The 27977-nt window shown below is 36.1% G+C and overlaps 2 protein-coding genes across 4 annotated transcripts; one reads left to right on the top strand and one right to left on the bottom strand.

The window, feature by feature from the left end:
- Positions 1-808: 808 nt before the first annotated feature.
- LOC149733018 (low-density lipoprotein receptor-like) lies at positions 809-24333 on the top strand. Of its 3 annotated transcripts, XM_089883432.1 has the most exons (22): positions 809-984; positions 1633-1761; positions 7324-7449; positions 8425-8552; positions 9033-9165; positions 9262-9382; positions 10755-10867; positions 11241-11366; positions 12262-12396; positions 12748-12870; positions 13542-13752; positions 14492-14614; positions 15081-15149; positions 15862-16083; positions 16402-16523; positions 16812-16958; positions 17541-17675; positions 18104-18226; positions 21020-21091; positions 22017-22118; positions 23000-23271; positions 23667-24333. In XM_089883432.1, the coding sequence occupies exons 1-22, from the start codon at positions 867-869 to the stop codon at positions 23742-23744; spliced, it is 2928 nt and encodes a 975-aa protein (XP_089739558.1). In that variant the 5' UTR covers positions 809-866; the 3' UTR covers positions 23745-24333. The 3 variants fall into 3 exon arrangements, with proteins under 3 accessions (XP_089739558.1, XP_089739559.1, XP_089739560.1); XM_089883433.1 differs by lacking the exon at positions 15081-15149; XM_089883434.1 differs by lacking the exon at positions 21020-21091.
- Positions 24334-24858: 525 nt separating this feature from the next.
- Positions 24859-26836, bottom strand: LOC149733017 (uncharacterized). The gene has a single exon (XM_089883440.1). The coding sequence runs from the start codon at positions 26693-26695 to the stop codon at positions 25244-25246; it is 1452 nt and encodes a 483-aa protein (XP_089739566.1). The 5' UTR covers positions 26696-26836; the 3' UTR covers positions 24859-25243.
- Positions 26837-27977: the final 1141 nt, after the last annotated feature.

Genomic DNA, 27977 nt, shown 5'->3' with positions numbered 1-27977 from the left:
GGGAATTAGCAAGACTGAGACCTGAAATTTATTAAATGTTATCTATTTAGATGTGAAAACATAACTTAACAAATCACATAATTTTGTTAATTTTTTTGAAACACGATAGCAAAGATCTGAATATTTAAAATAACAAAAAAATTAAAATTACTAATAAATTGACTGCAGTTAAAACACGCTCCGGGTAAAGAAATACCTATTCTGCGTCATTTTTAAAGAGAATTTATGTTAAATATAGTTTAAATAAACTTGTAAGTATTATGGCATGCATTACTGCGAAATTATTGGGCACGTAAATGGTCACATAGTACTGGTCCCCATTGAAAATACGTATTTCCCTAGGTGTCGCCTTTACTATATAAAGTAACGTCAACAGCTTGGGCGTCATTTTTAAATTGTTGTTTTTGCATGGTGGGTCACGTTGTTTGGGATATATAAGGTTACGGGGAAATTCTGTCTTGCTAATACAGCTATATTAACTTTATTTTTCAGGGTGTATATAAAATTAAAGAACTAGGTAAAGGAAATCATTAAAAGGGCTAACTATGCTGAAATATAGGGTAAACAATGTAAAGCAAACAGATCACGCGTTTCTCAGCCGTATCTAAGGGCGTGCCGGTATATTTAGACAGACAACTTTGGGCATAATAAGATTACGAACCCCTTTATCTGTAACTGCCAGGTACATACGAGTTATTTTATATTCTTTACCTACGTTTTCCCGTCAGCGCATATAGATGGTTAATTTTTGCAGCGTTTCTGTTTCTCATTCCGGTTTCGTAACGTATATTTCCGTGTGTGATTATACCGGTCGTTTTTTTTATTGCAGGTATGCGTTTAGTCAGCATTTCGTACTGTTAACCTGAATGCTGATTTCAATACCAATAGAAATGAATAGAAAATTTAAAAGGGATAAAGGCTTGAATAAACTCAATTGGATTTTATCTATTGCTCTCTATGTTCTTCTTTTACTGGCTTTAGTAGGTGAGTAAGAATTCAGAATAATCTAATTTTCATTCTTAAATAGAAAGTATATCAAGGAAATAATTAAGGTTTTATTTTCTTGTAATTGTAATGTATTAGTTTTGTTTCTGGAAAAAGTAGAAATTAAGCAATTGTTAATACCATGTTAATTGGCTTATTTTAAAGTCCTATTTATTTAAATGTATATTGAATGAAGGCATGGGCTAAAGTGGAACGAGGTGTATGAAACAGAACACCCATGTTATTTTTATAACAACTGTCGTTGCCCTGACGTGAGGATAAACAAGTTACATTGAATGGTTCATATTACTAAAGAACTTACATGACCAATAGCTTTATGTATTTGAATGGAGTAAAAGTATAGCCTATTGTGCAAACGGGCACATTGTGTATGAGATGGTATACCTTTGTAGTTCATTTGGTTTGTCACATATTAATTACATAGCCTACTACATAAATGTTACTATTATATTGTAGTGTATAAAAAGTAGAATATATGTGTATAATAGCAATATTTATTAAAATATTCAAGTATATATTGTTTATTAGCCCATTGTGCGTATGAAACAGAACACCTGTGTTATTATAAGCTGCCATGTGAGGGTAAATAAATAAGTTCCCATTCATGAAATAATTCTTGTATTCCAGACTGCCTCGGAATCCCATGCACTGAGGAATATAATAAGTTCTTGTGCGATAACCAACATTGTATTTGGAAAGCGTGGAGATGCGACAAAGAGAATGATTGTAAAGATAATTCCGATGAAATAAATTGCGGTACGTCTTAAATATATGGCTTGTAACTAAAATTGTCATTATTGGTAAACATATATATAGGCAATATATATTTAATGCAGTGTATTTTTTACATAACATTATAAACAAAATGTAAAAAAAATTCCGATGAAGTTAATTCAATAGGTCAATGACTCTGTAACTTTTTGCTATTATTGAAAAGTGGATTAATATTTATATTAAATCCAGTGCATTTTATTTTGTGCTAAGTATAAAATATATGTTTGATAACTATTGTTTATTGAACTGTTGGTATATTTATTTAATCAATGCATTTTTTACATAATTTAAACAAAGCATGAAAAATACTTTAGATTGGGATATAACAATTACTTTTCAATTTGTATATTTAATCCAAATATAAGATAACATAATTCAAACACTCTTTGAACACAATGGCCAAGATCAAATTAGTTAAAACAACAAAGAGAAGGAATTAGCACCAAAGTGACATTCGTTAAAACATATTAACTACTTGAGCCAAAGCGTCAAATCAAACAGCCGTCATTGTTTTGTTAATTTCCACATCTTTGCTGTTCTAGTTTATCAAATATTTAATATGTATATATTTTAATTATCACCAGTGTGAAAGTTGGTTTTCAATTTAAACTTCCATTTCCGCGTGTCTAACTGATTAACAGTCATTCTCAGAAATACTTGTTATTTTTAATCTTTGGCTGTTTATGAGATTCTAAATACTTTAAAGTTACCAAGAAAACATAAACAGGTTCAACGCATTTGAAGTTTAATTTAATGTTTCAAACAAGCATATTTAGGGTTGTTTTTATGCAGATATAACAGTTCGAAAGGGTGTAATTAGATATATCAACTTATCAAGTCATAACAGCAAGTCATAATGTGTTACTTCGTGCTCCATATATTTTATTTGGGCCTTGCTGAAGACCTGGAATTTAGGCCAGATTTGGCCCATTACCCCAATGCTGTATCTATACTGTTACTGTATAACAGCAAGTTAAATATAGTATGGTAACAAAGAGCAAGATATATAGAAAATATACAGCAAGTTACAGCAAGCTATTTTGTGTTACTGTATGTATTTGGAAAAGTCCTTTTTAAGGACCTGGAATTTAGGCCAGATTTTGCCCATTACCTCAATACTGTATGTATACTGTATAACAGCAAGTCACATACATAGCTAGTAGCTACTGCATAACAGCAAGTTACAATGTATACACTCACTATACTGTATAGGGTGTTGGTGGCGAATCCTAAGGGAACGCATGCAGTACTTACTAGGAATCACCACGCCTCCACAATACCACACATAACGTGGGGCATTGTCACAAGGCATGCAGACTATCCGGTGTTGTATGTTTGGTTTCCCGGTGTTTCTGATTGGACGATTCACATCACACGATGATGCTCAGTTACGTCACAATACGGCGTATCTGGTTACGTCACAGTCTCGAGATCGTAGATAAATACGCGACGTAAATTTCGTTGGCCGACACCCTGGTGATTCATAACGTCATTTTATCTCTTTGAATACGATAGCGAAGATCAAATTAATTAAAACAACTTGAAGAGGGGAATTAGCACTATAACGACAGTCGTTATAACATGATATGGGTAAAAACTACCTGAGGAAAAGTGCTGAACCCAACAAAACGTATAAATTACCATGTATTGAATTGTGTTGAAATTAAAACAAATTAAAAATGAAATTGGGAGAAAATGTGTGTAAAAAAAAGAATAAAAACATGGCCCATCTTACCCCACCCTACTAAATGTCTGTGAGTCTTCACCCTTGACGATTTGATTCGTTTAGATATAAGGCCTAACGCCCTGTGGCGATTAACCATACCGTACGAGTGGAACAGCAGATGTTACGCTCTGTTTAACCGTCCACAAACAAGACCCCACGAGAGTAGAACCGCCAACGTAACAGCAATGCAGTGGTTTCTGCAAAAAAAGGTTTCTTTCCATTGGTATACCATGGAGTATACAGTTTTCGACATCGTTGAAAATAATAATATATATATTATATAATATATATTAACATATTGATTTTGTTTTTTGGGGGGTAATTTTCGAAACTTCTTAACCGCGTTAAAAATATAAATTTATAGTAGGTTGCGGTAAGATGGTTCATTTTAATTCTCTTTTATCGTCCCATTTGGTTGTTAACAAAGAATTTTTACAAAACTGTACAACTGTAACCTCACGACTCTAAAAGAGGGTTGTTAATTGTTAAAAACACGGTGAGGAAAAATGAAATCGTTGTTTAATTAAATTGATCGTAACTATCGTATGCGAATGAATAAATAACATTAATGTTATGTTGTGTCCACCCTGACCTACTTTCACAACAGCTCTCACAGCAAACAATGTTTCAAACAACTCGTTTGTCTACGAAGGCGTTTGAGGTCGTTCGTTTTAATCAAATGTTTGCGCTGTCGGTTCAAAACAATCCTATTTATGGTTGCTTTATGTACCTTCTTTGCATTAAAAGTTCAAATTTAGGCTGATGAGATTCTTTTTCAATATTATAACGGGACGTTTCTTTCTTTTGCACACGTTTATTTACAATATTAGTTTTAGACCACAGTCCCCGTGAATATTCCCATTCGTGCGGCTCGTGCCCACACCGATCGTTTATTTATGAACACTTTTATTTACAATATTAGTTTAACCATTGTAAGCTATTATACGTCGGGCTATAGTATTCTTATTCACGATTTACGGGCCGTCTCTTTATGCATACTTGTTTATATTAGAAGTTCAAATTTATAGGCCGTACAGACTAAAAGACCATCCCTATTCATGCCGAGTTGTTATTCTGCGAAGTGTAGCGGCCACGATTTTTCAAAATGAAAATATGTTTTTAACCGTAAGCGTGTTTAAAGACTGCCTTTTTGTCATATTTTGTTATTTCCAATCTTCACTACCGTAACCAAAGGGCTCAATAAAAGTTGTTTCAGTGTTCTTAATATAACATATTCTTTGCGTCACTTTATAACCCCACCCTATCGAAGTCATTTTCTCCTTACGTAATGTATACTAAAGAAAATCCAGGCATGACAATAAACTTCTATTGTAACTATAACGTATTATTTTATCCCTTGGGTCACGGTTAAGGTGGCTGTACTCAGTATCCGGAATTCGTCCGTTTTGTCTGTTGTGTCCGGGTTTCGCTGCCGCATGCGGAACTCGGTAATGGGTTTGCATACGACTTCACAAGCGAATTCGCATGCTAATACGCACGCCGGATACTGTGTACAGCCACCTTAACGAAGATTGCAGTAATACACAAAAATGAAAAGAGAATAATTGGTAAAACTACAATCGTTATAAGTTTATAACACGCCTATGGATAAAACAGAACTATAAAACTTGTTCAATAAAAAAAAGATATTAATGTCAATTTAATAAAAAAAAGTATATATAGTAGGGTGGGGAAGACCGTTGTTAATTGTTTAAAACACGATCAAAAAATTTGGATATTATGTGCTAAAGGTGTCCTATCTTCTCCCACCTTACTATATATAACGCATTTCTAAAATATATTTTATACGAACACCGAATAACGTAGATATTCGTGTACAAATGACCTTACCTATGTTATTGTTCAACGTGAATAACGCGAATGTTTTGATTGAATCGTTAAATTAAAATATATTATGTGAACAAGGAAACGGTCAAAGTCACTCCGGACGCCATGAGTTATATTAGTGTATACAAATAGAAACGTAGCTTTTCCGTAGCTAAAAAATGCCTGGTAACAATGCGTCAACCCAGTGGTCACTAACAGGTTGTCCAAATTATCAGCCCAAACAGAAAACAATCACCACAAAGGTATATACGTGGTAACTTATAAACGGGCACGAGGTGTATGAACACCCGTGTTATAACGACTGTCGTTTTCCGGCCACGAGGATAAGTAAGTTACATCCATTCTTTCATATAAAAATCATGAAACTTAACTACTTGGTCAAATTTAAAATTCAGCGTAGATTTGTTTTTTAATATTTTATAAAGTACCTCAGCAATGGAAAAGTTTTTTAGTAACCACAACGGCACCATGCCCTCAGTTATCAAGTTTTTTTATGAACGAACGTGCTGTATCGTCGCTTTCTTGTAAGAATGTTCTTTGTGCCTTGTGTTGACGTATTTCTTATCATAATGACCTACAGTACCTTGTACATACGAACACATTTGTTTGTACACCGACACATGCGAGGGTAAAGTCCGAGGTTTCCACAACAATAACACGTGCGATGGTTAAAGTCTTTAATTTTATTGAACCTTCGTTTCGCGCCCTGACGATGTCTCGCCCTATGAGATAGGAAATATTTGTGTAATAAATTTGTGATCGTCCTATTTCGTAATGAACAAAATATATTTACGGAATTATAGAACCGTATCCTCACGATTTAAAATTGCGTTGTTAATTGTTTAAAACACGATTATGAAATATGGGATATTATGTACTAACGGTATCCATCTTACCCCAAAGACGCCGCGGTACTATCTAAAAGTTATGTACAAAATCGTTAAATTGCCTGACACTTTTGTTTTAAAGCTACGTTTATGGTCAAAGCGTTGGTTGGCCGGATTTTTCAGGAAACCAGTGAATTACGCGTTAGCTTCGTAATAACTGGAACAGCGCTTATATATCAGTGTAATTGCTCAAATAATGTGTATTGTTTTGTACCTAGTAATAAGTGCTATACCACATGTGATCTTACTGTAGAATTACCGTTTGGAGCTGGCTTTTTGTCATATATATATGGTGTATGATGTAACTTACTTTATCCTCGTGTAGCCGGAAAACGACAGTCGTTATAACACGTGTGTACATACACTTCGTGCCCGCTTACGAGTTACAATGTATGTTACTTGAACTTTATTTGTATGTAACTATTCGAAGAAATAAATGAGATGTTATATTAGATCGGCGAAAACTTTTTATATCAAAACACGTAAACACTTTCTCGTATCTTTACAAATCGTTATCTCATGTAAACTATGCGTAGGTCTCGCGTGTAACTACGATCAAATCATTTGCAGCAATTTGGTTTTAAATGTCTCGTTTGACGGACGGGACTAATAGACTGGGAACAGGCTACGATCTTGCACTGTTACCATGTTTTTGCCTGCGTTTGTGTTGGTATACATGGTAACTTGTAAGCGGGCACGAGGTGTATGAAACAGAACGCTCGTGTTATAACGACTGTCGTTGCCCCGCCATGCGAGGATAAATAAGTTACATTACTTAAACTCATGTCGTTTTCACCTCAAACGTGTTTTAACGACTTCTGTTTTGTATTGATTTAATGTTATATATGTGACAATGTGACCACTATGTAAACTGCAAATGTATTAAAATGACACAAACACACATATAAATCACATACAAAAGAAAGAAGGCTAATTAACACGGTATTTTGGGTTATTTACAAAAGCGTTTATGAGCATTGTAAAGGTGTTAAAACGACATACATATGCAAACAAGCCACTTCCTCTAAAAGCATGTTGTTTGCACTTGCCACCACTTTGCACTTATATGCTGTTTGTTTACAGAAAACAAGACGTGCAATGCTACTGAGCAATTTCGATGTAACAACGGACTATGTGTATCGAGACGATGGCTCTGCGACGGGGAGGATGACTGTAAAGATAATTCAGATGAAGAACCAACCATGTGCAGTGAGTAGATTACAGAAATTAATAGATAACAGATGTAACTTGTATATGGAGGGGGGGATTATTACACCATTTATTAAATAAATGTAACTTATTTATCCATATGTAGCAGTAGATGTGTTTTTAAACACATTTATCAATGACTGTATTACATTGTATTGCATTAATTAATAAATGTAAAGGGAGGGGGATGTAATAAATGTTATTCATTATTTCATAAAGAAATGCCTTGCATGGATACAATTAAGGAATGTTATTTTTAAACACATTTATTAACGACTGTATTACACTGTATTGCATTACTTAATAGATATAAAGGGGGGGGGGTGTTGTATGTTGTATTAATTAATAAATTAATGTTATTTATCCTTGCATGGTTTCAATTAATGAATGGATGAATGTAACTTATTTATCCGCATGTGTCCTTAGGCAGTACGGGTGTACTGAACTCATTTATTAATGGTTGTGTTACATTAATTAATAGTTGTAACCTGTATAGGAGTTGGTGTATTTTGTATTAATTAATAAATGAATGTTATTTATACTTGCGTGGTGGATTAGTGACCACTGGGTTGGAGCAATCATGTTAAGTGTCTCGCCCAGGGACACATACGCCCACAATGGTAGCAGCATAGTGCAAGCTATGGCAACCACACCTTGCATTCAGGGAACTGCAAGTCATTTAAAACAAGTTGTAACTTGTGTACAAACTACACTGTAAAAGTTATAATATAATAGGGTGGGGGGAAAAGATGGGACATCTTCTCATTCTATTTCCATGTCCCATTTTGTAGTAAACAAAGAACATTCAAAGAATCATAAAACTGTATTCTCACGACTCCCATATAGATCGTTGTTAATTGTTTAAAACACGATCAGGATACTTAGTTATTAAACACTAAAAGTGTCCCGTCTTCCCCCACCCTACTATATAACAAGCTCTTGCATCGCATAACTTTGTATTAACTCCATACACAGAGAACAGACCGTGCAACACAACGGGGCAAGACTTCCAATGTGCGCACGGTAAATCCTGTATTTCATCCACGTGGAAATGTGACGGTGATCGTGATTGTTCAGATGGTAGCGATGAAGTGGATTGCGAGGTAAGATGGCTTTGCTTGGTAATTATTAACTAATGTGTGTTTGCTTTTGATGGTTCTTGTTTTGAACGGAACTTAACTGTAACTGGTCTTAGCCCTTATGACTGTTTAATAACTACATGGATTATTTGTTGGTGTTTAACCTCTGTGAGGTTCAGTAACTGATGGCATATGTGTTGGATAGCAAGACACTTAACATCAATTGCTCCAACCCAGTGGTCTCGAATGGGTTGTAGCGTTCTGCATGTTGGGACAATTCTGGGCTGAGTAACCAAAGCAAAAGGCAAAAGTAAAAACTTATGTAGTAGGTTAAGCTTTTCCAAAAAGCTGGGTAAAACAACTGCATGACTTATATGTATGCTCATCAGACAAAGATAATCCTTAAGCTGGTGGAAACATCTACGTGACTTTCTCTGCCCCTACGTTATCTTACAGACATAGATATATTAGATAAGCCACCGCATTAACACATGTCTTCCACAGCAACCTACATGTTTACCAAGTGAGTTCCAGTGTAGCAACCATGAATGTATAACGAGCAGATGGAGATGTGATGGAGAGATGGATTGTGAGGATGAATCCGATGAACAAGGGTGTCCACATAAAGACTGTGCAGGTTGGGGGGTGTTGATGTTATCTTTGATTTTATATTACATAGTTTATATTTTTGCAATCATTGGCTCATTGTATCTTACACACCAATTATTTCCAGCGAATGAGTTCCGATGCAGCAGCCACCAACAGTGTATCCCCCTACCGTGGAAATGCGATGAAGACGAAGATTGTGAAGATGGGTCGGATGAACAAGGATGTCCTGCTAGACCCACACCAGTGTGAGTGTTATATTATATGCATTACATACTTAGGAGTAACACCCTTCTAAAACTATGTTAACATGTAATAATGTTAAGTTTAGGTGTCACAATGTGTCTTCGTTAATATCAATCATAAAGTTGCACATTTGTTGAGATCGCAAGTTCGCAACAATGTTTTTGGTACTTTCTAATTTTCTATTCTCAAAGGCTAATATCCTATATTCATATGCACAGGCACAATGGTGCTTAGGATAATATGTAACAACATTCTATAACCAGTGGTGACATCATATGTTTTAGCAGCAAAACGTCTTATGGTCTATTCTTTCCGTTTATCTAAACACTTTACACACAACACTGACTCACAACCAATTGTCCACTTTTCCCATGATAACTTGATATCTTTTAACATAATGTTGGAGGGAAATTAGTTTGAGGTTAGCAACTCATTTTAGGATCAGCTTACAATGTAAACAAACCCGTTTGGCCCTTAGAGGAAAGAGCCACGGAAATTTAGAACATTTTAAATAAATTTGTGAGTTCCAAAAGAATTCTCTAAAAACCAGTGTTAAGAAAATGTACTTATTTTAAACATAATTCTGACATTAATAATAAATACAAAATGAGAATAAATTAAATATAATCCTAATACATTTTATGTTGTGTATAATTTTTTTTTTAAATATCTGATTACTGATTTTAAATTTGATACGCCTACACGTAAACTTTCGTACATGTTACTTACGTGTTACTGTTTTAAATTGTGTGCTTACTTGGATCAGTGCTGCATATAGTAGTAACAACAGGTAAGACTACACTGTTAGTGTAAGAATACCAGGAAAATCATTTTATTAACTACAATATTGCATTTGACCCGGTATGTCCATCAGATGCTCTTGTATGGAACCTAATTTTAAATAGGGTTTTTATTTTGTCATTCAGTTATTGTAATAAAATTAGCATTTTAATAACTACAAGTATTTAACCCAATGTATCCATCAGATGCCTCTTTTACAAAACTTATACGGAAAAACAGAATCTTAAGATCGATTTTAACTTCAAAAACTATATGAAAAACTCTAAAAAAAACTATTCCTAGGAGTTTTTGTTTGTTCTTTGTAACAAACAAAAGCATTTTTTTGCAGTTTTTTTTGTAAATTATATATATACACAGACACAGTGGCGCAGCCACGAACCCATTTTAAACCCCCAAAGTGTCACGAACCCCCCTATTTTAAACCCCCCCAAAAAAAATTATTTAAAAAAAAATATTTTTAACATTTTCTGATTACATCCCCCATTATTTTTTTGGCTCCGCCACTGTGTGTATAATATATATTTTTTTAAATATTTATTTAGTTATTTTTTCCATCCACCCTCTGTTACACAGATGCCCCGCTGGTTACTTCTCATGTCAGTATGGTTTCCCTGCTTGTATTATAAAGACCTGGAGATGTGATGGTGAACCTGATTGTAGTGGGGGGTCTGATGAACATAACTGTTGTAAGTTTGCTTCGTGGTTTTTGGGTTATTTTTTTTAAATAAATGAATAAATGAAAGTTATTTATCCTCGCGTGGGGGGCAACAACAGTCGTTATAACACGGGTGTTCTGTTTTATACAGCTCTTGCCCGCTTACAAGTTACCATGTATGTAACTTTGTGGGTAATTGTCTCTGTATGGCTGACAATTTAACTATTTTAATACAACTTCAGTACTTTGCTGTTAAACAAGTAAAAATCTTACGTTAAAGTTTAGCACAAGCGTTAAACTGTGAACGTACTTTTAATTTTCCAAACTTTTATCTACATTGTAATATATTTACATAATTGAAAGTCAACGCTGGCCAATTAAAACTGAAACACTTTCACTCACAGCCACGGTGAACACTGAGTGTCGTAACGACCAGTTTGCGTGCGACATGCATCACTGCATTGATGTTAACCTTGTATGTAACGGAGTGAGAGATTGCAATGATGGAGCTGATGAACTGCAGTGTGAAGGTAATGAACCAGTTGTTATGTATACGGTTTAACGGTTACATATATTATATATGGCAATTTAATAAATGCTTTTTTTTGCAATGAATTACAATGTGCAGCCGTGCAGGTGATGAACCTTCTGCTATGTATACGGTCACATATAACATATTAATATATATATTTTTTTTGCAATGAATTGCAATGTGCAAAGAATGGATTTGTTGCCAAGTATATAGTCACATATATATATTATATACGGCAATTTTTATTGTGTTTTTTTTAATGAATGAATGACAATGTGTAGGTTGGTGATTTGTTTGCCACATTTCATCTTATGCTGTTGTTGTATATGGTACCATATGTGGCAGTTTTATAATGGGGTAATTAATGTGAGAAATTACAGGGTACTTTTTGTTGCTGCAAAACCAAACTAGTATTTTGTTGTTGACAAACGCCATTTTATATTCTTTAAAAATTAGTTGTTCAACCAGTTCTTAATCAATTTGACGGATTCGTTTTTCAAAAAAAGATAGTTTTTTTTTTAAAGCCTATTTTTTTAATAATTTTTTAATAAGAAATAGTGACAGACCCATAAACGTATACCTATACTCTAACAAGCTCCTAATGTTACACGTATCTACTTCTACAGTCACTGATTCCCCACCCAACACCCTCAATTTGCTCCTTTACCCCCACAGGCCCCTTATGTTACATCAAATATTTATAGAAATGTAATATTTTACCATCCTGCACCCCTTAGCCCCCTATTGTTACCCCTAAATTACATATTACCCCCTAAATTAACTCCTTTACCCCCACAGGACCCCTAATGTTACACCTAAATTACATATTACCCCCTAAATTAATTCCTTCACCCCGCAGGACCCCTAATATTACACCTAAATTACCCCCGCAGGCCCCCCACCAACGTGCAACCCCCTCCATTCCTTCCAATGTAAAGATGGTTCTTGTATTTCTAAAGCAAAACTATGTAATGGAAGACATGATTGTCCGCAAGGTGATGATGAAGTGCAAGGCTTCATGAAATGCAGTGAGTTTTCGTGTTAGACCACATAATATACAGTGATGTATGAAATACATCTTATGCTTACTTTTTACGTTTAAAAAAAAATGTAAACAAAAGTTGCCAGAGTAAAAAAAATTTTTCAAGTAACAAAAAATGCAAAACTGGTTGTCCAAAAACCTTTGTCGGAACTTTTATTTGAACAATTCGTTCCAGCTTCACATGTGTTGCATTGGTCCTATAATGTTTTCACATAAGTTTAAATTTCCGAATGTTTGTTTCATGTTGCCAAAATGTCCTACAATATTGGTCTGCTGGTGTGCTGTCTTATTTTTTCTCACCCGTTATCGTATTTAGATATTTTTATGTTCATTCCAGACTTCAATGAGTGTAATATGAACAACGGTAATTGCTCCGGGACTTGTATTAACAAGAGATATAGTTATACATGTTCGTGCCCACCTGGGTATAAGCTTGATGATGATGGCCTAATGTGTGACGGTGAGTGATGGATTGTGTTTATGTTTATACCAGGAATCAGTGGCGCAGCAAGGGGGTTTTAGGGGGTCGCAACCCCTTCCCCCCTTTTAAACCAAAAAATAAAATAATTGAAAAAAAAAATGAAATTTTTTGATTAAAACCCCCTCTAATTTTTTTTCTGGCTGCGCCACTGCCAGAAATTATCATTTATATAGTCTAGGGCTGTGGCGCAATGGTTAGAGAGCATGATATTAGATGAGAGGATACAGAGTTTAAGGCTCATAGCTGCCACCTTTGTGTGTTTCTATGTATACCAAGTTACTCTGCCATAGTGGTTAGATTTCTCGCCTCTAGACCAGAGGATTCTGGTTCAAGACTTGACGCTGCCACCATTGTAGGGGTGTGTCCTTGGCAAGACACTCAGCGACAATTGCCCCAACTCAGTTGTCACCAATACGTTGTAGCACCCTGTGTGTTGGGATAATAGACCACCACCAAATCTGCTTCACTCTAGGATCCACCTATATACAATAGAATGTGCATATATAATGTTGGGGGCTTGGGGTAATAGGCCAACTCTAGCTCAAATATATTTACATAAACAGAATAGAATTCTATTAGAAATCATTTATGTTTGTTGTCAAAAGTTTAAAAAAGAATCTTGCTCTAAACTAAACCCTGCCCACACTTAGACATCAACGAATGCCTCATGCGACCTCCTGTTTGTGGGGAGATGGCGCAATGTATCAACATGAAGGGAACCTTTAAGTGCGTTTGCATGCCTGGGTTCAAGATGGAGTACGGAAGGTGTAAACCTACAAACCATGAAGCTGCCACTAATGCTAACTTTGTGTCGCTTGTGTTCTCAAATAAAGTTGATATTAGAAGGCTAAGGGTCCACACGTAAGTAGGAGAGTATGTTTTATGATTATAGCAAAGAGATAGAAACTGATAGCAAATTGTTGGTGCAGTACAATTAACATTTTATAACTTATTAATATAAGAAAACCAAGGCCCATAGCCACACATATGTTTGTATATAAGGTATGGTGGGGTAAGATGGTACAAACATATATAAGGTATGGTGGGGTAAGATGGTACATACATATATAAGGTATGGTGGGGTAAGATGGTACAAACCTATATAAGGTATGGTGGGGTAAGATGGTACAAACCTATATAAGGTATGGTGGGGTAAGATGGTACAAACCTATATAAGGTATGGTGGGGTAAGATGATACAAACCTATATAAGGTATGGTGGGGTAAGATGGTACAAACCTATATAAGGTATGGTGGGGTAAGATGGTACAAACCTATATAAGGTATGGTGGGGTAAGATGGTACAAACCTATATAAGGTATGGTGGGGTAAGATGGTACATACCTATATAAGGTATGGTGGGGTAAGATGGTACATACCTATATAAGGTATGGTGGGGTAAGATGGTACGGTAAGATGGTACATACCTATATAAGGTATGGTGGGGTAAGATGGTACATGTTTCCATTCTCTTTTATCGTCCTGCATGGAAGTGGACAAATAATATAGAATAAAGTAACCTGATTCTAACAGTATTATCAAGGAGCAAGGTTTAAAACTTCTGTCGTCAAAAAAACTAAAAGTTGTTTTTCCATCTACAGTGATCATACCACCAAGTTCATGACGGTACTTGCCAACCAATTAAAGCACGCTGTGGGGTTAACACTTAACGTCAAACGTCGCAAAGTTTTTTGGACGGACTTGAGAGATGAAAGAATAGACAGGTAGTGTAGCATGCTTTTATTACTTGGTTATTAACTTTATTTTGCTTGTTTTTGAAGCCACCACTGATATATAGCAAAGTCGCAGTAGTTAGCACGCAGACTAGAGGATACTGGTGTAGTATAAAAAAAAGTTACATATGTATGTGGAAACTTGTAAAATGGGCATGCAGTGTATGAAACAGAACACCTGTGTTATAACGACCGCGTTGCCCTGCCATTCGATAATAAATATGTTACATACGTGGTAACTCGGAAGCGGGCACGAGGTGTATGAAACAGAACGCCCGTGTTATAATGACTTTTATTCCCCCGCCATTCGATGATAAATAATATGTTACATACATGGTAACTCGGAAGTGGGCACGAGGTGTATGAAACACCAGTGTTATAGTGTCTGTCGTTGTCCCGCCACGCGAGGATAAATGAGATACATTCATTCATTATACCACGTTAATTATTCTCAAAGGAGTAGAAAGCAATTGGGACGTCCCTCTTTGCAGAGACCTCCTGTATTGGAACAATCTCGCTTGTACAGGTTTGCAGGAATGCGGAATCCCTGTTAACTAATTCATCATCAAATTATAAAAATTTACATCACAAAATAAATCAAAAAAATCAGAAAAATTTTAAAAGTTTAATTTTACAAAAGGCTTGAAAATGATTTGCATTTAAAAATGATCTGATTTGTTGGAAATTTTATAATCATAGAATAAGATTAAATCAGCAATCATAAGAATTGTAAACTTCACATAATTCAAAATTTATAAAAAAATTCTGTGCGATTATGTAAATGTATATATTTATAGGTTAAAACATATTTGGAGCTGTGGCATAATGGTTAAACTGGTAGAAAATATCTTTCACACTTTTGTTAAAATAAACTGTTTTAAAATCTTTATATCTATTCAATACAGTGAAATTAAAATTTAAAACAGAAAGAGTTTATATTATATTAAAATAATTTATAATCTTTGATTTAGTAATTGCACTTATAAAATTTAATAAATTGGTGTAAACTGCTAGTATGATAAAGTCTTGTATTTTAAATCAATTACACAACATACCAGCCACAAGCAACATAATGTCAACAAATCAAAACATTGAATTAGTTACGCAATGTTTGGATGTTGCTTCCACAAGGCGTATTGAAACTTGAAACTAATTTTGTAAGAAGATGTATATTTTGTATTAATTTTCATTGAATTCCCAGTGTTCCCAGTTAATTTTCACTCCTTATTATTCCCCAGTGTTTCCATGGATAACCTTACATCAGTACAAACAGTGTTGAGTGACAATGAGGTTCGGAGCCCCATCTCCCTTGCATTAGATTGGGTTAATGATCATCTTTACTGGGTGGACTTCTCCCTTGGAACGGTATCAGTAGCTTACAGTAATGGATCGTGGCCGACCACGTTGAAGACCATGGAAGGGATGTCCGTGCGATCGGTGGCCCTTCACCCAGAGGAAGGGTGAGTTTATAAGATTTCTATGATGTGGTATTGTTGCAGGGTATTCCCCCCAAAACTGCAGAAAACTTTTTAACAAGGGCGGACACCAGGTGTATAAAACAGAACAGCCATGTGTCCGTGGAATAACGACCGTCGTTGCCTCACCATGCGAAGTTACATAACATTCCCTCATTAAAAATAGTTTTTTTTACAGCTATTCATATTAAAATATGTATGCGGGCATGAAGTGTAGGAAACAGAGCACCCTTATTATAATAACTGCCAGTGCCAAGCCATGTAAGGATGAATAACATTCACCCATTAAAATCATTTTCACAGCTATATGTTCCTGACCGCAGCCAAATCCCGACAATGGTTGATTATGAGATGTTCAATGGATGGGAACGATTGCGTTGATATTGTGAAGGAAAATATAAAGGAACCAACTACGTTAGCAATTGGTGGGTTGGGTTCTGTTATATAGGAGTTGCTGTTACCCCAACATTGTGTATGCACCATCTATTCTATATGGGTGAGGTCCTACATTGAGGCACGCCATGGGACCTGGGATTTAGGCCAGAGTTGGTCCATTACCCCAACGTTGACGAAACATTAAATAAAGTTATCGTTTAATATTAGTTTTGTTTTTTCCTGATTTTCCATAAAAACTTGTCTTAAAATGCTGTTTTATTTAATTATATACAGTACATTTATGGGGAAAAAATTAAATAATTTTATTTTCCTTCAAGATTACAGTGAGCATAGATTATTCTGGGCGGATGCAAAACTAAACATAATTTCCTCAAGTGACTTTGATGGCAGCAACCAAAAGATTGTCCTCAGCGTGTATAACTACCTCCAGCACCCATTCGGGATCGCTATCTGTATGAATGAAGGTGAGTGATTGAATGGTATTTGTTTACCGCGTATGTAACTTATTTATCCTCGCATGGCGGAGCAACAACAGTCGTTATAACACGGGTGTTCTGTTTCATACACCTCGTGCCTGCTTACAAGTTACCACGTATGTAACTTATTTATCCTCGCATGGCGGAGCAACAACAGTCGTTATAACACGGGTGTTCTGTTTCATACACCTCGTGCCCGCTTACAAGTTACCACGTATGTAACCTATTTATCCTCGCATGGCGGAGCAACAACAGTCGTTATAACACGGGTGTTCTGTTTCATACACCTCGTGCCCGCTTACAAGTTACCACGTATGTAACTTTGTGGGTAATTATTTTTCTGAATGGCTGATAATTTGGACAACCTATTAGCGACCACTTGCTGTTAAGTGTCTGTTTGTCTCACCCTTAAAATAAATACATCGATATTTAAGTTTCTCCAGTTCAATCATCCTAATTTTCCCCATATTACACCAGACTTCTACTAATTTTACCCCCATACACTTTTGTGCTTATTATATCAACATTAACCCAACAATATTACCCCCGTTCTAACCCCCACCCCCACAGTATACTGGACCGACGTCCGGGCCCACCGAGTGTTGAAATCAAACAAATGGACGGGAGACAACGTCACGATCATCGACAAACATTTACATTTCCCAATGGAAATACAAATTGATCATCCCAGCACTCAACCTAACAGTAAGCGCTTTTGTTTGTTGTTAGCATTTTTATCAACATACATTGTTGATATTACAAACAGTAAGCTATTCTATTTGTTGCTTAAAACCTTCAATCTAGACCAAAGTTAGCTAATTACCTGAAATGAGATTGGCCCATTACCCCAACATATGCTATTTTAGCCTATTTTATAAGATTGAGGTCGTGCACTATAGCAAGGCATGCAATGAGACCTGAGATTTAGGCCAAAGTTGGCCCTACCATATTTACATAATGTTGTATTCTATATGGGTAAATGCTTGTTAAGAACCTAGGATTTAAGGCAAAGTTTTACCCCACATAATATACTTCATAGTACATAGCGACCCCTACCAGCTCCTAATTATAGATAGTGCCATAAACAAAAATGTTCGTGTCCACAGTCTTATTCTAATATATTTATCATCCAGTGATGAACCATTGTCATGATCACCCTTGTCAATATATGTGCATACCCCTACCTGTGGGTGAGGTGGGGAGATATAGGTGTGTATGTCCTGATGGTTATGTTGAACAGGGTGGATGTGTAAAAGGTGAGTGTTTACTACATTGGTTAGTATGTTTGTGTATGGGTAAAGGGTTATGGGTTCAAAGCTTGACGCTGCTACCATTGTGGAAGTGTGTGTACTTGTGTAGGATACTTGGCAAGAAATACTTTAACCCAGTGGTCACTAATGGGTTGTCCAAATTGTCAGATGTATCAAAAATAATCACTAACAAAGTTATTTTCATGGTAACTCGTGAGCTGGGCACCATGTTACTGTGTTATAATTCCTTATGTATACAAAGTGTTTGGGTTTCAATTTGAATATTGTGTTTCTGTGCACCCCCCTGTTTTCATTGTCAGACATGAAATCAGTTTTTGATTCATAAAAATCTTTGGTTGCTAACCTAACAACAATTTGATTAAAAAATCCCAGTTAGATTTATCCAATATTTGAGCTAGTTATTCTCATATTATAAATGTTTTATCTGCTCCTAAGATTCGCCAATAATTGTCAACATTTATCAGCATGGTTTTATACAGGCAACTTTTAACACACATTCCATTAATTACATAAACCACTTAAACCATCTGGTATAAAAAACGTTTCCGACATTTTGTTCTTTTGATGATAAAGTTGTTTTAATCGTTGATTCAACATTTCGTTGATAAAGATGTTTCAATCGTTGATTCGACATTTCGTTGATGAAGTTGTTTCAATCGTTGATTCGACATTTCGTTGATGAAGTTGTTTCAATCGTTGATTCGACATTTCGTTGATGAAGTTGTTTCAATCGTTGATTCGACATTTCGTTGATAAAGTTGTTTCAATCGTTGATTCGACATTTCGTTGATGAAGTTGTTTCAATCGTTGATTCGACATTTCGTTGATAAAGTTGTTTCAATCGTTGATTCGACATTTCGTTGATGAAGTTGTTTCCAGGATTGTAAAAGTTGTAAATCCGGACGGTGATCGTTTAATTTTATTGAAAATCCGGACGTAATATGTTTTACGTGCGTCTGACACCCAAGCTACCAAATCTTGTTATAAAGCGTATTACTGACTATCACCACGACACCACAGTCTAGTGCGGGCGCCTGTGCGATTGTTAAAGCTGCGATCTAATGTTTTATGTTCGTCGCGTGTTCGTAATAATCAGCTAACGAAGTCGCTCGAGTAACAAACATTGCCGTGCTGCAATTTGACATTTTGCGCTTAATTGTTACGTCACATGTCTTATTGCAACATAACTATTAACTATGACGTTTCATTACGTAACAATCGGGAGGAATGCCCACTGCCCAACGAACCACGAGATCGAAACATCATGTATGAGCGTCACCTAACAAATGAAGCAATCGTTGTGAATTTATTCTCGTGAAAAATGACGTAATGAAACTCTGGTTCTCGTGCGGTGCCAAAGAAAGATGTTTTTTGGCTTCTGTCCAAGCTCAGCCGGGAAGATACTTTACTTTGTAATATCATATTACAATTTGCGTTGGTTCCAATTTACTGATAGCGTCGCTCCTCGCTCTAATATTTGCACTAATTAAAATTCACATAAACGCAATTTACCTGCATTTATTAAAGTTCAAACTATTCTTTGTTGCTTGCTTAAAATTATAACAGGAATAAAACAATTATACGAAATATAGAAGCACATAAACCACAATTAGTTTCTAAAATTTTAATAGTTTATCAAAGGTATTATGACGTAATCATCGTTATATTTTTAATCCACGATGAACGTGCGTAAAACTTTTCATTTGTTTCTACCGATTTAGATACGTCGTTTTAATAAATGTAATATTATTTTAAATTCACCACATAAAGGTTCCATGTGACATGATTTGTGACAAAATAAGTATAGTAGGTGTTAGGAAAATGCATTTTTTTAAATGTTTGCACGAACCGTTTCGTCATTTTAGCTATTCGCCGTGTTCTCGCAATGTAACTGATGCGGTTAAAATAGAGCGCACGTTTATGTCGCCAATAATTACGGAACAAAGAAACCAAAGAGTATATTGTCGGCCGAACGTAAGAAAGTTGATTTTAATATAAATAGGATTTATTTCTACTAAACAAATCCGGACGTTTTTCGACGATCCGGACGGTGACATTATCACCGAAAAAGGGGTATTTTTACAATCCTGGTTGTTTCAATCGTTAATTCGACATTTCGTTGATGAAGTTGTTTCAATCGTTGATTCGACATTTCGTTGATAAAGTTGTTTCAATCGTTGATTCAATATTTCGTTGATAAAGTTGTTTCAATCGTTGATTCGACATTTCGTTGATAAAGTTGTTTCAATCGTTGATTCGACATTTCGTTGATAAAGTTGTTTCAATCGTTGATTCGACATTTCGTTGATAAAGTTGTTTCACTCGTTGATTCGACATTTCGTTGATAAAGTTGTTTCAATCGTTGATTCGACATTTCGTTGATAAAGTTGTTTCAATCGTTGATTCGACATTTCGTTAATAAAGTTGTTTCACTCGTTGATTCGACATTTCGTTGATAAAGTTGTTTCACTCGTTGATTCGACATTTCGTTGATAAAGTTGTTTCAATCGTTGATTCGACATTTCGTTGATAAAGTTGTTTCACTCGTTGATTCGACATTTCGTTAACAAAGTCTTGCAGGATTGCAGATAAAACATCTGAAATACACTGCGTTTATACCAGATAAGCCGCTGAAGGATTAATTACATTATACCTGGTTCATAAGTAACAGAACTTAACCATCATTAAAAGTGATTGCCACAGCATGTTAACGTACCATGTTACTATGTGGGCAGCTCACTAACATTTAACTTACCCCAAAGTATGTTCCATCCACAGTTGGTAAACCTACTGATTCAACGAACCAAATAAATAATCCAAACACCCAACACTCTGACGTTCAAACTTTAGGTTATAAAACATTTTTTGATAGCTTCTTTTGCTTTTTTCACCCTTTTTTTATAATTTGCACGACTTTGGGTGTTTTCTGTTTTCTAGTTTCCTGCAGCAAATTTAAACCTTAGCTAATGCTTTACTAGCTGTGTTGGTCATTGGCTTCACGTTTTTTTAATTTTCATAAAATTGGGGTGACATTGTTTTTTTTCTGACAGCGACTATTAACTATTTATTTGAATCCATTAATCCTAATTGTGTTTGGGACGATAAAAAAGAATAATAACATGAACCATGTTACCCCAACCTACTATACACATATCATGGTAGTAAATTGGTGAATGGCCTTCATTTCTTTACCTTTTCTTCCCCTACTGCATGTCTCTATTCAAGTTGTTGTTTTTTTTTTTTTTTTTTTTTTTATTCTTTATGGGTGAGGTCCTTGTCAAGGACCTGGGATTTAGGCCAGATTTGGCCCATTACCCCAACACCCGGAAAAGCCCATTTAAGTCTTTTTTGCGTGCGGTGCCGCGACACCGCATCGCAGTCAGACGCGTATTGTTGGCACCATTTTTTTATCCTCGTGTGCTTACGAGTTACCATGCTTTTCAACTTTGTGTATGATTTTATTTGATATGGCTTACAATTTAGACAACCCATTAGTGACCGCTGGGTTGGAGCAATGTCCGTTAAGTGTCTTGCCCAAGGACACATACGCCGATCAGTGGTAGTACCGCTGCCGAGCACCGAACCGGGGACACTTTGGTTTCGATGCAAGCGCCTAAACCACTGGGCCACGGCGCCGGACAAGTTGTTGGTTTATACATTGCATGCTTTCAAATTCTCACAAATAAATAATTTAACTCCAATTTGAATTTACACAATTTCTCGAAACATTGATATAATGGTTCCACCCCAACATTAACCCCTTGTTATCCCACAGCCCCCACCACCACCACCACAACCACAACGGCTTCCACCATAGCCACAGCTGTAGTAGGAATGTCAAGCGGGACTAAGATACTGATTGGTGTAACTGTTGTTGGTATGTACCTCCTGTTTATATGTTGTGAATATTTTAGTAACATATTTTTTTATAGGTTAATTTTTTTGGTAAAAAGCTTTTTTTTATGGTATCTGTTTTTTCATAGTATGCATTATATTGTAAATTTTCAATAATTCATTGGATTCTGTATTTATATTTTTTTCAATATTTTTTTGGTATTTTTTCTAGTTTTACAATTTTTTCTAACAAAAATATATTTTCTTTTTTTTACGATTTTTTCCTTTTTTCGTGATTTTTTATTAATTTTATTGCATTTTTTTACACCTTGTGCCCGCTTACAGGTTACAATGTTTGTAACTTCCTGGGTTAATATATTTCTTTTTTTTTTTCGTAAGTATCTGTCAATTTAAACAACCCATAAGTGACCACTGGGTTGAAGCAATTGCCGTAAACTGTCTTGCCCGATGTCACATACACCTACAATTATCTGTAAGATTACAGTTCTCATCTCTAAACCAGAGGTTACTGGTTCAAGCCTTGACCCTGCCACGTTTGTAGGCGTGTGTCCTGGCAATCTCAATTATTCCAACCCAGTGGTCAATAATAAGTTCAATTTTCTTAAACTAAACAAGTTCATGAATCAGAACACCCGTGTTATAACAATTGCGGTTGCTACGCCATGCGAGGATAAATAAGTTACATACGTGGTAACTTGTAAGCAGCATGAGGTGTATGAAACAGAACACCCGTGTTATAACGACTGCCGTTGCTCCGCCACGCGAGGATAAATAAGTTGCAATAATTCGATTATTAAAAAATACAATTTTTGCCCAAGTTTTTGTCCAACCACTTCTAAGACCTAGTTTGCCCATATTTCAACATATCAGTAGAGCCACAAACTCACTCATTTCCCTCCACAGGCATCCTTGTCCTGCTCTTCTTCATAGCATGCGGGGCATTACGTTGGTACCAGCGTAGATCTCTACAGCTAAGCATGCACTTCGATAATCCAGTGTATAGGAAGACCACCACGCATGGAAATGAGGAGGATGACCATCGTGTAGGAATTCCCAGGAGCGCATCCCAAGCTCATCTCATCTCTAATGAAGAGTTCGACGACCCGGAGAGAAACGAAGAAGTTTCGGTCGATGTTATTGTTGGGAACGGTCGCCCACAGAATACTTACAGACCAGTGAGTTGTTGTTAAAGGTTTTATTCAATATGGGTGAGGTCCTTGTAGCCAGGTTAGTGTGGGTTCTATTTATTTCAAGTCGGGCCTGTATTGTATAGAGACGACTAAATTCCCTGTTAAGAAAATGTTAACATATTTCCCAGTCACATTTTGTTTTTTTTACATTTTTTTTTTCACTTGTAGAATCAACCCCCCAAAAGAGTGAATGAACAGTATGGTTTAAAAATCAATCCCCAAAACATTTTCAGATTTATTCATGTTTCGCAGTTTTTTTGTAAAATATTTATTCCGTGTTTGCTTGTAGAATCAACCCCCAAAAAGGGCGCATGGTTTAATGTTTGGGGCAGAAGGGCTAATAAAGTTTAGAATCTAAATCTGTAAATATTGCTTTGCAGTTGCGCCAGATGTCAATGGAGGACACAATTTCCCAAAACTCATTGGGAACGTCTGACATCAGAAACCTTGTGTCATAGCAAAGTTGTGGTGGTAATATCTCTGAGTGCTGTAGCATCATCATATTGATGGTATCTTGGTCTGATCCCTGCAGTGAAGTTAGCGCAATGTTGGGAAATACCGAACCTTAACTTAACCCCTGACAAATTAACTGTGTCTCGTAATTTAAAGCGTCAGGTTTTAACAACTACAGCCCTTTATGCAATCACCTTTTCCAATTTAATTTCTGGCGCTATTTTTGAGGCTTTGATTGTCTGGATGCATTCGTTGGTACAAGTGACATGTTTTTAATTTCAAAGCGAAATTTCCTGACGAGTGTTTTTTTTCATTATTCAGTGCATCAAAATATCATCTTTTATTTATTTTATGTTTTTACATTTCGTCCTGCAACAACTAAAACAACCTCTTCACAAAAAGCAGTCAACTCAATCTAAGTCTTAAGTTCCGTCATATAAGCCGGTCAGTATGTCATGTTCCTGTCATTTTAAACGCACGCTAATGTTGTGCAGAGTTTAAGAGTGTATTTTTTACTGTGTTTGTAACGTGCAAACTAATCTGTTATAAACGCGACGCGTTTTTTTGCTTTTAATAAACTATATTGTATTCTTACTCTCATGTGCTTCATTTTCTTCTAGAAAGCAGAATAAGATTACCAGAAAGTGTGTCAATCTACTGTAAATATAAACATACCACAAGCTAAATGGTGAAGGGCTAACTCTAACATGGGTGGCTGTATCTTTTCACCCGGTGTAGTGGTTAAAGTTGTAATTACTGAATGATATTCCAATCTATATGGGTGAGAATTGAGATCCTACAGTGTAGTACACCATGGGACCTGGGATTTAGACCAGAGTTGGTCCATTACCCCAACATTGTATATGCACATTCTTTTCTATATGGGTGGGGAACATTAAGGACTCTGGTTTAAAACTAGAGTTTGCTAATTATCCTGACAACCAGATTTCTACACATGTTAGTAGTAACAGCATCATAACTGAAGGATACCGGGTTCAAACCTGTCTGTTGCTACCTGGGATCACCAAGTTTTGTTTGGCATGATTATATCACTGTGACATAACAGCAAAAGGTATGCCTGTATTACCCCACTTGGTTATTCCTGCAATAAAGCACATATGTTGTACATTTCTGTATTAAAAAAACAAGGACACTTACAGGCTAAAGCTCTGTAAGATTGGAAACAAGAAACAAACGAGAATGCCACGCTTAATACACTAATTACACTTTGTACACGTTACCCACAAATACATTTAACTAAATCTGTGAATCTTTTAGTGTTTACCAATTTAAATGGTGACTTTATAATATTGTATTGTTTGTAGGTTGTCCAAACACACTGAGGCAGTAAAATAAAATGGTAAAACAAATTTAAAATACTTACCTGATTTGAAAGTGAATAGAATATTAATTACTCAACTAATTTACTGGGGTGGCATAAAATCACACCATGTACAAGTACATGGGCACCATGATTATACATTACAAGTTAAGTCGCATTATATTAAGGTGGGGGCTCCGTGTTTGTGTTTTCATCTGCAGCAGCTGGTTCTTTGTCCTTGGTACCCGCGTTTACAGCAGCTGCTGTGACTGCAGCACCGTTTTCGAGACCAGTAAACACGAGTTTGAATCTGTGATAAACCTTATCCGATTTGTCCATGATTTTTTGGCTTGCTTTGTACCTTCGTATCTTTTTCACAGTAGTAACCAGCGACTGGCATTTCTTAAGCAGAGCAGCAGTTATGGGTATCTGGTCAATTAGGTCTAAAATCGCAAGCGCTTTTGTTATATCTGGATTCTCAACGGTCAACGCTGTTTTTAGCTTTGTTTCGTAGATTTCCATCTGCTGTTGTGGTTGTAATTCACCAGTGACAGCTGACACTTCAGCCACAGGGCTTGCATCTTCTTTCACTTCTTCAATTTCTTCTTCGTTTTCAGACGAACTTGGGGTCTTTGTTACTTTCCGTTTAACTGGCTTTGGGGCTTCTGGTTTCGAGTGTCGTTTCTTCTCGTGTTTTGACTTCTTTTTCTCTTCACTTCTCGACCTCTTTCTCTCTTTAGAATGCTTTTTCGAAGACTTTTTCTTTGAACTGCTTTCCTCTTCAGTCTCTCGAGGTTTTTTCCTCGCACTTTTTTCAATTTCTTTCATCTTTTTATTCTCCTCGTCAATTCTTTTCATTGTCTCCATCTCTTGCTTCTTTTTACGCTCCGCATCCTTCTTCTTCCAAGAAGACACAATATCTTCTCCACTCTCAGCATCCGAGCTACTCAACCCATCCGACAGCTCAGTGGGAAGGGGCTTCACTTTCTTCGAACTTTTCTTCGGCTTTGAATCAGATTTTCTTGGCTTATCCGACTTTTTCTTTTCTTTCTTTATTCTTTTTGGAGGAGGTGCTTCCACATCTGAAGCTTCGGACCCACTATCCTCCGGACTCTCGCTCCGGATCTTTTTCTTCTTAGAGGGCTTAACCATCACCCCGGCATCTGGAGCAACATATTCATCCGCGCTTGACTCGTTATCGGAACTTTCTTCATCTTCGTCATCAAAATCTTCCTCCACGGCCGCCGTCTCTTCCTCTGTTCCTTGAGGTTCCTCATCACTCTGAGCTTCTTCTTCCCCTTCCACTTTATCCTCTACCACAGCGCTCCCACGTCCACGGAACATCACGGTCGGATCGTTTTCAATTTCCCAAAGCCCGTCATTGAAGAATGGCCTAGGCCTTGGGTGTCCATACTTCTCCTTATAATCCTCATACGGGTAAACCTCATGCGCTGCTAAAAACCCCGTTTCGTGAGTCCCGAAGAAAAATATTGGATATTTTCTTGCGGGTGGTTTAACAGCCCCTTCTGGTAAATCGTCTATACGGGCTGGCCAGTGAGGGTAGCCCTTCATTTTTGCGAATATAAGATCCCCAGCATTATATTGCATTGAGTTTTTACCCGATTTCTTTGGCATTTTAGTTCATTAGTAAACGACAACGTATTTACTACCAAACTCTGTATAAAACAAACGATTTTAGCCAAAATACCGCAAAGTGTTAAAAATAAGGTTCTCATAAACGTTAAACAAGATATTTTAAATCTTAACACATATGAGTAACTGAATTTAAAAGGTTTTTCTCATATAAACAAATTTGCTCTAGATTTGCAATCGATAAAATACATTTCCACATTACGACCCTCCTCTCATCCATTATAATGCGATCGGCGTTTGCCGCTTTTTCCATAGAAATAAATGAATGCTTTTAATTAATGAAGACCAGAGTCATAAACAGACTCACACCTATTTAATGTGTTGTATATTACATTAGATTTTGGTGGTAAATATTTCACTATATGCTTAATTAAACGGTTGTTTATTCCAGAGTCGTATAAACACCGAGTAGTCCAACTGCCGTCGATGTGTGTCCAAAATAGAGCAAAAGTGGTGACTTTGACAATGGGTTTAAACGAACTTGTTACGTTTTTTTTTGTGTTTTCCTATTGTGGGAAGGTGTAAAACAGCTTCTATTTACCTTACCAAACATTTTTTAGAAAAAATGTATAAATTTAGCCGCATTAAATGACTAAAATGTCCCAAATCAACCGCTTCTAATTCTAATTTTTGACTTTTTTGACACAGAAAACAAATAACACATGTTTTTTACATTTTTCAACCTTTAAATTTGTTTTCAGGCCCAAGTTTTTCTGTAATTTACCGAAAAACATACATTTTCCCTATACCTACTGTGTTATTTTGGACCCAAATTGCCGTTCAATTTGTGTTTTACGTAACGATGGGTTGGACTACTCGGTATTTCTATGGCTCTGGTTTATTCCACATGCTCTAGTGCAATTTTACACGAATTAGCTTTTGCGCAAATTCACTGCGATTAACACAACGGAAACAGAACTCGAATTCTGTACATCGAAAATATATAGTAGATTGGGGTAAAAGGATGCATGTTTTCATTCTCTTGTATCAATCCATTTGGTAGAAACAAGGAATATTTACAGAATTACATAACCGTATCCTCACGACTCTAAAAGAACGTTGTTAATTGTTAAAAACACGATTAGGAAATATGGGATAATATGTGCTAACGGTATCTCATCTTACCCTAAAGTAATTTGCTTTTTCGCCACCTAAAAAGTGCCAACTATATAGACAAAGAAACAACAAAACACTCTGAGATTGGCTGCTAACAGTTGGTGCGGTGCGAACCTTTACCGACAGCGCTATGCTGCAGGGAAAAAAG

Source organism: Ciona robusta, chromosome 8 (assembly GCF_009617815.1).
Source record: "Ciona robusta chromosome 8, ASM961781v2".
NCBI lineage: Eukaryota > Metazoa > Chordata > Ascidiacea > Phlebobranchia > Cionidae > Ciona > Ciona robusta.
The sequence above is the reverse complement of the archived record's forward strand: the minus strand, read 5'-3'. Positions and strand labels throughout refer to the sequence as shown.